At 43.9% G+C, this 12380-nt stretch overlaps 1 protein-coding gene across 1 annotated transcript in view; it reads left to right on the top strand.

The window, feature by feature from the left end:
- LOC144216133 (phospholipid-transporting ATPase IB-like) overlaps nt 1-10600 on the top strand; it is a 194503-nt gene extending 183903 nt beyond the window's left edge. The window contains exons 37-38 of the mRNA XM_077745421.1: nt 5877-5965; nt 10215-10600. Of these exons, the coding sequence (XP_077601547.1) occupies nt 5877-5965; nt 10215-10306 (181 nt within the window). The 3' untranslated portion in view covers nt 10307-10600. The remainder of the gene's footprint in view (nt 1-5876; nt 5966-10214) is intronic.
- The last annotated feature ends 1780 nt before the right edge of the window (nt 10601-12380 follow it).

Raw genomic sequence — 12380 nt, forward strand, 5'->3', positions numbered from 1 at the left:
GTGTGTGTGTGTGTGTGTGTGTATATATATATATGTGTGTGTGTGTGTGTGTGTACGTATACACATATATACGTATATGTATATACATATATGTATACATGTATACACATTTTATATATGTATGTAAAACGGAAAACTATTCAATTATAATAAAGAAGGAAATTTTACCGTTAGTGACAACATGGATGGACCCTGAGGGCATTATGTTAAATGAAATAAGTCAGATAGAGAAAGACAAATAGTCAGTTNGTGTGTGTGTGTGTGTCTATATATATATATATGTGTGTGTGTGTGTGTACGTATACACATATATACGTATATGTATATACATATATGTATACATGTATACACATTTTATATATGTATGTAAAACGGAAAACTATTCAATTATAATAAAGAAGGAAATTTTACCGTTAGTGACAACATGGATGGACCCTGAGGGCATTATGTTAAATGAAATAAGTCAGATAGAGAAAGACAAATAGTCAGTTATATGTACAATCTAAACAAAACATAACACCAAACTCATGGATACCGAGAACAGATTGGTGGCTGCCAGAGGTAGGGATGGGGGCAGGGTGAAATTGGTGATGAGGGTCAAAGGTGAAAACTTACATTTATAAAATAAATAAGTCATGGCGATGTAATGTACAACATGGTGACTATAGTTAATAGTACTATTTAAAAATAGTAAGATAGTATAACTTAAAAGTACTCATCACCAGAAAAAAAAAAAAACTACCCACGTATGGATGCTAACTAGACTTGTGGTGATTATACATATCATTATGCTGTACAAGTGAAACTAAATGTTATAAGTCAATTATAGCTCACTTTTTAAAAAATGAAGAAAATTTCAATAGACTCAAAAAAGGCAATTTAATCAGTAATGAAAAAGCTGCTACAAGTAAAAGTCCAGGACTAGATGGCTTCACTGGTGAAATCTACAGAGCATTTACCAATCCCTTTCAAACTCTTCCAAAAAAATAGAAGTGGAAGAAGCACTTCCAAACTCCTTTCACCAGGCCAGCATTGCCCTGATACCAAAGCCAGGTAAAATACTACAAGAGAACTAAAGGCCAATATACCTGTTGAATATAAATGCAAAAATTTTCAAAAAATACTACCTAACCCACGTTAAGATGCCCATATATCATGATCAAGTGGGATTTATTCTAGGAATGCAAAAATGGTTCACCGTCCACAAATCAATAGATGTGACGCACCACATTAATAGAATAAAAGACAAAAATCATGATTATTTCAATAGATGCAGAGAAAGCATTTGACAAAATTCAACATTCTTTCATGTTAAGAGCTCTCAACAAACTGAGTATAGAAGAAACACAACTCAGCAGAATAAAGACCATATATGACAAACCCACGAGTAACATCATGCTCCATGGTAAAAGGTTGAAAGCTTTTTCTCTAAAATCACACAAAAAAGCAAGGATGCCCACTCTCACCACTTCTATTCAACAGTGCACTGAAAGTCCTAGACAGCAGAGTAATTAGGCAAGAAAAAAAAAAGGCATGCAAATTGGAAAGGAAGAGGTAAAACTGTCTCTGCTGATGATATGAGCTTGGAGATAGCAAATCCTTAAGAAGCCAACAAAATACTATTAGAATAAACAAATTCAGGGAAATTGCAGGATACAAAATCAATATACAAAAATCAGCTGCATGTCTATACACTACCAATAAACTATGTGAAAATAAGACAATCCCATTTACAATAGCATCAAAAACAATAAAATAAATAGGAACATTTAACCAAGGAAGTGAAAGACCTAATAACAAAATCTAGACCACACCGATGAAAGAAATTAAAGTGGGCACAAAGAAATGGAAAGATATCCTGTGTTCACAGGTCACAAGAGTTAACGTTAAAATCTACATACTACCCAATGCCATCTTTAGAGTCCATGCACTTCTTATCAAAATGCAATGGTGGAAAGAGGCAAGATGGCGGAGAAGTAGGGAGCTCCGTACATCACACTCGCCCCCATCTCTCAAACGGAGAAGGCCTGAAGCCACAGGAACCCTTACAGAATCCAGGAGTTAGGGAGAAAAAGGAGACAGAGTCTGCTGAAAAAACCTTATAGTGGCTACCTCAAGGAACAAGCCAAAGTACACATGGTGGAGAGTTCCAAGTACCGCTATGAATAGGAAAATAAAATAACCAGGGTCTCAACGGGAGACCGAGAGACACCATTCAAAGAACTCTTTCTGAATGGACAGGCCCTGGAGAGTCAAAGAGCCTTCTTTGATACAGCAGCGCTCACAGGTGCAGAGTGCATAACAAGCTTTTAAAACTAACAAGAGACAGAAAGCTAACCAAAATGACGAAACGGAAGACTTCTCCTCCAAAGAAATTCCAGGAAGAAATGACAGCTGAAGAACTGCTCAAAACAGATATAAGCAACATAACTGAACAAGAATTTAGAACAACAGTCATAAAATTAATCACTTGAAAAAGTGGGCTTGAAAAAGCATGGAAGACACCAGAGAAACTATTGCTACAAAGACTGTGGAGCTTAAAAATAGTTGTGATGAATTAAAAAATGCAATAAATGAGATGCAAAATAAAATGGAGGCATCCAATGCACGGACTGAAGAAGCAGAAAGGAGAATAAGTGATTTAGAAGACACAATTATATAAAAAGAGGAAGCTGAGGAAAATAGAGACAAACTGATCCAGGAACATGAAAGGAGAGTTCAAGAGCTCAGCGACACAACCAAATGGAATAATATCCATATCATAGGAATTCCAGAAGAGGAAGAGAGAGGGAAAGGTGCTGAAGCAGAGAACTTCACCAATCTGGGGAAGGAAACAGATCTTGAAATCCAAGAGGCACAGAGAACTCTCCTTAGATGTAATGTGAATCGATCATCTACACAACATATCATAGTGAAACTGGCAAAATATAAGGATAAAGAGAGAATTCTGAGAGGAGCTAGGGAGAAAAGGGCCCTCACATACAAAGGGAAACCTATCAGAGTGGTGACAGACGTATCTACTGAAACTTGGCAGGCCAGAAAGGAATGGCAGGAGATCTTCAATGTGATGAACAGAAAAATATGTACCCAAGAATTCTCTATCCAGCAAGCCTGTCATTAAGAATAGAAGGAGAGATAANAAGGGCATTATATAATTATTACAGGCTCTAACCATCAGGAAGAGCTAACAATTATAAATGACTATGCATCAAATATGGGAGCACCTAAATATATAAAACAATCACAAAACAGAAACAATCTTATGGACAAGAATGTGCTAATAGCAGGGGATTTTAATACTCCACTTAGAGCAATGGATAGAGCAACTAGACAGAAAATCACTAAAGAAACAATGGACTTGAATGACACATTGGACCAGATGGATTTGACAGCTATATTTAGAATTCTACATCCTGAGGCCAGGTAATTCACTTTCTTCTCAAGTGTGCATGGCACATTCTCCAACATAGATCACATACTGGGACATAAAGCAGGCCTGAATAAATATAAAAGAATTGAGATCATACCATGCACACTTTCAGATCACAATGCTATGAAACTTGAAATCAATCACAGGAAGAAGTCTGGAAAACCTCCAAAAACATGGAGGTTAAAGAACACCCTACTAAAGAATAAATGGGCCAATCAGGCAATAAGAGAAGAAATTTGAAAATATATGGAAACAAATGAAAATGAAAATACTACAATCCAAACTCCACGGGATGTGGCAAAGGGAGTCCTAAGAGGAAAGCACACTGCTCTCCAGGCCTATTTGAAGAAATTAGAAAATGCACAAGTACAAAATCTAACAGCTCACCTAAAGGAACTAGAGTCAGAGCAACAAGAGCACCCCCAACCCAGTAGGAGAAGAGAAATAATAAAAATCAGGGCAGAAATAAACAATATAGAAACCAAAGAAGCAGCTGACTAGATCAATGAAACCGAGGTGGTTTTTTGGAAAAAATAAACAAAATTGACAAACCTCTAGCCCAGCCTCTCAAAAGAGAGAGCACTCAAATAGACAAAATTATGTTCACAAAACAGTTCACAGACAAGGAAATAAAAGGAAATACTAAAGATTCTTAAGCGCATTGAAATACTCTCAACTTTACTCATAGTAAGAAATGAAAATGCGCAGTACACAGGAAGGATATTTCTCATCTGTCTTCATTGGCCACCCTTGGTTGGTGAAAGTATGGGGAAGTAAAGAATTATGGCAGTTAATTTGGCAATATCTATCAGAAATATATTTGCATATGGCCTTTGAATCGGTAATTCCGCTTCTGGGAATATACCACCCCCTTCCCATCCTGAAAATACTCGCATACATACCAATGTTAGCGATTGCAACAGTATTTGGAACAGCAAACACTTAGGAACACCCATAGATAGCTGTGGTATGTTCTCATGCTAAAATACTCCTGAGCTGTGAAAACGAGTTAGGAAGCTCCTGGGTACTGAGATACAAATGAATCCAGGATAAATTAACAGAAAAAGTCATATGTCAGACGCTGTGTACACTATGCAACCTTTAGTGCAAAAGGGCCAGGATAGTAATATATGAGCACTTTTTCTTAGAAAGCATCTCTGCAAAATTATCTAAGAAAGCACTACGAGTGATGGCCAATGAGGAACCAGGAAGATGGGGAAAGAAAAGCAGAATGTTTATTCTGTACCTTTTGTATTTTCTCTTTAAAGTTTTAACCATGTAAATGTTTTATCTGTACCAATTGTAACAGAGACAAACAGAGAAGGAAAGGAAAAGGGAGGGAAGGAGAGAGAGAGAGAGAGAGGAAGAGAAGAAGGGAATGCAAATGAGTAAATGGATTCTAGAAAGCCCAGAGCCAAATGCTCTTCAGCTCCTAGGTACATGAGCAAAAGTAAAATTCTAATCTGACTCTCTTAGCTACGTTGGAAAATTTCCACCTTGTTTTTTACACTTAATTTTTTTAAAAACCTGGTTTAGGACATTATTGGTGGGTAACCTTCTAGAGGCAAATTCAGAGGGGGAAGCCGTGGCCAACTATTCCGAAGGCCACCCCCGCTGTGCAATCAATCACCTCTGGGCCACATCACCCAGGAGCTGCTGCTTCAGGCAATTCTAGAAACCTTCCTCTGAGCCGTGGAAGGGCAGCTGGCTCAGAAGACCTTCTTCCTGCAGGAGGACATGGTACTGAAGCCCTGTTGTGGCTGTTGAAAGCAGCTACAGTTCATCACACACGGCAAATCCCCAAACAGCAGAAGGCCCCTCTGGCCTAGCGACATCTTAGGAGCGAGAAAACAGATGAGGTCAGGCCACATGGGTATTTTTTTTAGCCCATCTTTCAGCTTATAGAGAAAAAAAAAGAGAAGAAACCACAGACTTCTCTAATTATGCTACTGTGTTTACCCACAATGACCCCACTCTTTGGAATTTAGAGAGCATTGAACTTGGGGTTTCCAGTCTCACAATAAGCCTTGTGCTAGAGCTGACCCTTCCTGATAGACATTGTTCAGAATCTTGATCCAGTATAGGTTAAGGCTTTGCTGTTAGAACAGGAAGTTGAGACAAAGATTTTTAAAACGCACATCGTCACATCTCTGAGGTGCTCTGGGAGGCCAGAGGGCTGCCCGGCCACTTGGGGTTCAGTTCACGTCCTGGCGAAGGGCAGTTAGGAGAGCTGCCTATAAAGCAATGTTCACAAGCACAACCCTATTGTAGAAGCAGCACCTTGTTGAGCGTCTGGATAATACCAGTTCTCGACTTTATTTTAAATACATGAACACGCTCTAAAACGTGAGGAAGACTTGTTTTCTTTTACCTTGCACCTTGGTCTGTTCTGTTCCGTTTCCTTGTCCAGTGAACTAAAGCCAGGTTATGACCTGTTTACTCATAGGATGAAGACAAAACACCCTCAGCTGCCTCTACCCAGCCAGCTGCACCAGGTTGTCTTCCAGGACGAATCCGTTGATCGCAGTGCCCCACGTAAGTAGGGGTGCGGTAAAGCAGGCCGCTGCGCCGAGTCTCCTCCTACGGACAAGGACGAGTAATTAAATGTTAGGTGCTTGTTGAGCCGAGCCAAAGGAGCCAGACACAAAAAGACAAGTACTGTATGATTCCACTGGTATGAGGTACTTACAGTACTCAAGTCCAGAGAGAGAGAAGGCAGAGTGGGGGTTAGCAGGGGCCCGGGGTGGGAGAATGCGGACTCCGTGTTTAATGGGTATGGAGTTTCAGCCTGGGAAGATGGAGCGAGGTCTGCATCTGGAGCCTGGTGATGGCCCCGCAGCCCGGTGAAGGCACTCGGTGCCGCTGGACTGTACACGGAAACATCACTGGATGGTAGATTTTATGTTACCTGTATTTTACCATAGTTTTTTTTTTTTAAACTACCTGTAGTATTATGTATTTTTTTTAAAAAAGGTAAGGTAGTTCTCATACAGCAGGAGGGCTCAACTGGGTTCATGAAACTAATGTTCTTGGCCTAGAGCAAGTGTGGTCTGAAGCAATTCCTGGTCTCCCATCCCTCAAGGAGAGCGTCCTTCAATCTAACATCCTCACGTTTTCAAGATCTTCTGACAGATACCCAGCACGCCACTGAAAATGGACAAGTGGTCTTTGACTCCAAATAATGTATACTTTTAGAAAACTTACACGCCCTTATTGGGGGTGTGATGTTAACTTGGCCCACAGTGGGCACGAAAACCGTTAAAAGTTATTTCATTTTCCCTTCCTTCAAAAAGAAATGCATCCAAGAGGTCCCTAGATGCAATGCTTAGGTACAAGTGACCCATGTCTGGGTAATGTGAGACAGATAGTTCTCTGCCAACTATCCAGAGAACAAGTCAAACACAAAGGTAATACAAACATGCGGCATTCGTGGTATTTGTGGGGACTAACTGGCCCTCCTTTCCGGCCAAGGTGTTTGTGGAAAGTTGTAGGATTTTAAAATTCTATTGTCTATTTTTTTAAGTTTATTTGAGAAAGAGGGAGGGAGAGAGACATAGAGACAGAGACAGAGAGAGAGGGAGAGAGAGAACCCCAAGCAGGCTCTGCACCAACAGCGCAGAGCCTGATGTGGGACTCGATCCCACGAACCATGAGATCATGACCTGAGCTGAAACCAAGAGTTTCACTTGTTTCACCAAGTGTTTCACTTAACAGACTGAGCCCCTCAGGGGCCCCTTATTGTCTACTTTTTATATCACAGATTGTGTTTCTCTGGATTGATGGCTGTGTCTCTTTTGCACACACATGCATTACTTCTTCCCGTGCTGTGCCCGCCACCGTGCTTTCCCTCCCCCGGGAGATATTCAGGAAACAGCAGTTGAAAGGTGACCAAAGGGAAAGAGAAGATGAACCAGGACAAGAAAACAAAGGACAGGGGCGCCTGGGGGGCTCAGTTGGTTAAGCGACCAACTTCGGCTCAGGTCATGATCTCACGGTCTGTGGGTTCGAGCCCTGCGTTGGGCTCTGTGCTGGCTCGGAGCCTGGAGCCTGTTTCAGATTCTCTCTCTCTCTCTCTCTCTCTCTCTCAGAAATAAAAACATTAAAAAAAAAAAAAGAAAACAAAGGACAGCAGAGGTCTTAAAAATTTGGCTAACATCTCTCCCATCCTCTGTCCCAGCTGATGGCCTTGATTTCTTCAGCCCAGAAATGGGCATCCAGGGGCTCCGGCCCCCTCCTCACCTGCCCGCTGGCCCCACCCACGGGCTCTACCTTCCCGCTACCCGCCCGCCTGTATCCACACACTGGCTCTCCCTCCAGGGCGCGAGCCTCTGGCTCCATTTGCTCTTGTGTCCCCAAGAGCCCCTTTCATTCATCTCCTACGTCCCCACTTTCCACTCTCCTCTGTATTAGATCGTTCTCACCAGCACACAAAAGGTTGTCTGGAAAAGGACAACTCGCTCTGGACCACACATTACCCCGCAGAGTGTGCTTCACTGCACCGCACTCCTTTGCAGCGACAGGTCTCGGTCGAAGCGCCTGTCCCCATGGTCTCCAAATCCCCTTCTCCCGGTCTCTCCTAAGCCCCCTCCGTTAAGCGTCCAGTCCTTCCTCTCCACGGACGCTCGCCTAGTCAAGGCCAGCAGCGATGTCCAAAACCTCCCCGGTTTCCCTCCCACCAAGCCTGCTCCGTCTGCAGCCTTCACCTGAAAACAACCGCATGCCTCCAACGGCTCGGTCTTGATCCCTCTAACACAGCAGATGGCCCGCCGCCACACTGTGCTCAGAGACCTCTCCTCACCCACACCCTGGTCCGGACCACCATCACCTGGCTGCACTCCTTCCACAGCCGCTTAACTAATGTCCTGCAGCAGCTACCGTTGACTCTCGTACAGCAGCCAAAGTGATGCATTTGAAATTACATCCGCACAAGCACACCAGTTTTCTGCTCGAAATCCCGCAAGGGTTATCTATCCCATTCGACGTAAAAGCCTTGCAACGGCCACAGAGGACTTCGTTGATCTGGACCCCGTTACTTCCCTAGTGTCATCCAATCTTCTTCCTCCTTCATTCCACTCCATCCTCTGTGCTCTTCTCATAATATATCAGGAATGCTCACTCTTGCCTCAGGGCCTTTGCACTGGCCAGCACTTATAGCCAGAAAGCAAATATATCCGTGTCACTTCTCTCACTTCCTTCAAGTCTTTGTCCAAATATCACCTTCTTAATGGAGCCTACCTTCAGCGCTTTCTTGCTTCGCAACCCCACCCCTGAATTCAGTTTACTTTTTTTTTTTCTTCATAGCTCTTTAGTACGCTCTTGGATACCACACGATTAACTTCGTGTTATGTGCTTATTATCATGCTTATTTATGTGTCACTATTGCTAGAATGTAACTCCGTAACAGGAAGGATTTTTGCTTTACTAATTTATTCTAAGAATGCTTGTACATAGTAGACAAAATACAGACCTTACTGAATGAGCTAAGTGACTAATGAGTCCAAGCAGAACGATACATACCAGAAAGAGCCACTCCTTCTTCCATCTGTCCCACAGTAACTGTAAGTACGGACAAAATGGGACCAACATTTACGGAGCACATAAAACTGCGATTCTGGCCACTGTTAACTACTTGGCCTTCACCGCACTGAACATTTGGAGCCACCACGTGGAGACGGTTATTAAACACTTGTTGAGTGGCAGGTTAACTGAATGAATCCTCATTTTGCAGAGGAGGAAATGGTGTGTCAGCAGATTTATCCCTTGCCTTAGATTATAGCACTAGCAGTGGGTGGGAGTCAGATCGGAGCCTCGGGCTGTCCCGTTCCAAAGTGCCACACTGTTCGGCTCCAGAGCAGAGATGGGGAAGTCAGGTAGACGGGCGGCCGCGTCCCAGCTCTGCCTGGAGCTCCAGCCGGTTGGTGACCGTCTCTGAGCTGCACTGTCTCTACCTTTTCGGCACTGCGTGCTATCGGGGTCATTACAGGCAGGACGGAGTGTTAACGGATCTGTCTGTCTGTCTGTCTGTCTGTCAAACTGAGGGATGAAGTGCTTAATGCAGGAGTCACTTCGGCTCAGGTCGTGATCTCACTGTTCGTGAGTTCGAGCCCCGCGTGGGGCTCTGTGCTGACAGCTCAGAGCCTCGAACCTGTTTCGGATTCTGTGTCTCCCTCTCTCTCCGCTTCTTCCTCATTCATGCTCTCTCTCTGTCTCTCAAAAATAAATGTAAAAAAAAATTATTAAAAAAAAGAATTAAAACCAAGAAGAAAACAGGTTCAGTGCGGCCATCTGAACGGGGAGACAGCTGAAAACGCTCCAGGCCTCCCGCTGAGGAAGGGCGGCTGCGGGGTAGCTGCTCAGGGCTGCACCCCTCCTGGTCTGCGGGGTTAGAACGGTTAACATAGAAGCGAAGGGAGAGCAGCTTTTCCATCTTTGGCTGTTTGCGTGGCTGGCACGAAGCGCCCGGACTCCGAAGGGGCGGCCTCTGAAGGCCCCGAAATCCTTCCTGTGGGTTTTCCTGCCACACCCGCAGGTCCCCCCCCGCCCCACACACCCTGTCCCCAGAGTCACTCGGAGCACCCATGGGTCCACACGGGAAACACTCGGGTAACNACTGACTGAGCCGCCCCAGGCGCCCCCACTCGGGTAGTTCTAAACTAAGGTCAAACTTCCACCTTGGGTGGTGACGGAGTCTGTGAGTGGTAAGGGAAGGGGAGGAAGGAAAGCCCCGGGGGCTGGGCGCCGCGGTTGAACTGNTCCCGACGGATCCCCTGTGCTTCCCCCGCAGACGGGTACGCGTTTTCCCAGCTAGAGCACCGGGGGAGCAGTCAGGAAGGACCCGGCCGTTCTTCCGACGCGACCGCAGTCGAAACCAGCTAAGCGCTTCAGTGCGATCGCTTCGAGTCCAGCGCTGGGTGAGCTCTGGACCCCACGTGCGGAGACCGCGGAGCGCGCCAGCACCCCCACATGCTCATCTTTTGCGACTCTGGCCAGTTTGCTGCTTATGTCATCGACAGAGCCACAATCCTCGGGTATAAATAACGGGGGAAGCCTGTTTGCTTTTTTTTTTTTAATTTGCCTTCAATGTTTTACCTAACTTGTTGACTTTTTTTTGTGGTTGTGAGATAATCAGTTCAGCCTCAAGTATAAAATTATAAAATTAAAAGCATTTTGTTTCACCAAACTTTAAGCTCTGGTCTAAGTTGTTTTGGGAGAAAAGGTAAAGAATGTCAGGATGCATAATAAGCCTACTTACTTAACTGCAAAGGAGTCACACAGAAACTTTGTACTTTGGAAAGCTCACAGACTAAGGAGGGGCATATAAAGGCAGAGTATAAAATGTTTTTCTAAGTAGGCTGTCCTGACACTTTGAATCATATTTTATTTGTACAGCATTTGCACAGTATTTTTTACGTCAATGAATTCAAATAGGTGGAATATACCCTAATCTCGGGTTTAAAATCGGTGTGCAAGATTCAACAAATCTCATTTTCTGTACACTCAACTTAATGTCCACTCCCCCGGGCATTAGGACTTGGTAGGAAATTCAGCTGCAATCATTCTTGGGGCTGTGCCTGAGGCTTCTGCTAACTTTCCAGGGCTTCACACAGTGCACAGCGTTGGGACACCCCTCTGTTCTTCTGTCCTCCTCCGCACAGGCCCCGCTAAAGCAAATAGTTTATTTCGGTCACTTTATGAGGCTTTTGGGCCCGGTATGGGAAACTGGAATCTTTGACGGGGCTGAAAATCTCATACCTGTTAATGATTCTGGTCACTAATTCTGAGATGTGGGAGAGTTTTTCCCGCCAATCATCCAAAGAATTCTCAGACAGCAGCCAGGTGTCCTATAACTCAACTCAGTTCTGACACTATCTACCTGGAGACTCAGATCCCTCAAGTTGAGGAGTCCATCCCACAAGACTGCCCCCCGCCCCCCCCCACTTCAGATGCCAATCCCAAGTCCAGAGTATCCCCTGTGCTTCTAACCAACTGCTTACAAATCAAAGGTTCCCATGACACCCTTCTTGGGTTCAATTAACTAGCTAGAGCAGCTCACAGAATTCAGAAAACCCATTTACTCATTAGATTACCAGTTTATTCCAAAGGATAGTAAACAATATGAAAGAATATGATTCAACAGCCAGATGAAGAAATACCCAGGGCAAGGTCCAAGTGGAGTTGCGGCCCAGCGTGTTAACACCTGGAAACTTCCCGGCTCACCAACCCAGCAGCTCTCCAAAACCTTTCATTTGGGTTTCTATGGAGGCTTCATTACATGGGCATGACTGATTAAATTACTGGCCATTGGTAATTGATTCAACTCCACTCCTTCCCCCTCCCCAGGAAGGGGTGGGTGAGACTCAAAAGTTCCAGCTCTCTCTTTATTGTTGGTTACCCTGGCAACCAGGCCCCATCCTTAGGTGCTTTCTGAAAGTAACCTCATTAACATAAACCCAGTTGTGATGGAAAGGGATTTATTAGGAATAAAAAGACAGCATTTCACCTGTAAGGGTCTGAAGCATTTTGCTCTTATCACTCAGGGAATCCCAAGCATTTTGGTTGCGGTGGGCCAGGAACCACAGACAAAGACCAAATAAATATATATGAGAAATATATGTTGGGCATTCAGATGACCATCTTGACCAAATATATATTTCTTATAAATCACAGTATCGCACATGTGGTCTAACATCACCAGCAAAGACATTCCTCTCCTGAAACACAGTATCATTCCAGGGCGCATTGAGGGAATGAGGAGAGGCTTTCACATTCCTCCTGTAGTCTAAAGTCACCCTTTCTCACACCCCTTCTATTTAGTGAGGTTTTAAAAGCAAAAACCAGAATTCTAAAAAGTAGAACCTGTATTTTCTGTCCTACCAAATGATTCCTCTGCGGAAATAATCCAAAAAGCCTAATAACTGTTTGAATGGAGACAACAAGAAAAACATGAGGA

The sequence above is a fragment of the Crocuta crocuta genome, unplaced genomic scaffold (assembly GCF_008692635.1).
Source record: "Crocuta crocuta isolate KB4526 unplaced genomic scaffold, BGI_CrCroc_1.0 scaffold258, whole genome shotgun sequence".
Lineage (NCBI taxonomy): Eukaryota > Metazoa > Chordata > Mammalia > Carnivora > Hyaenidae > Crocuta > Crocuta crocuta.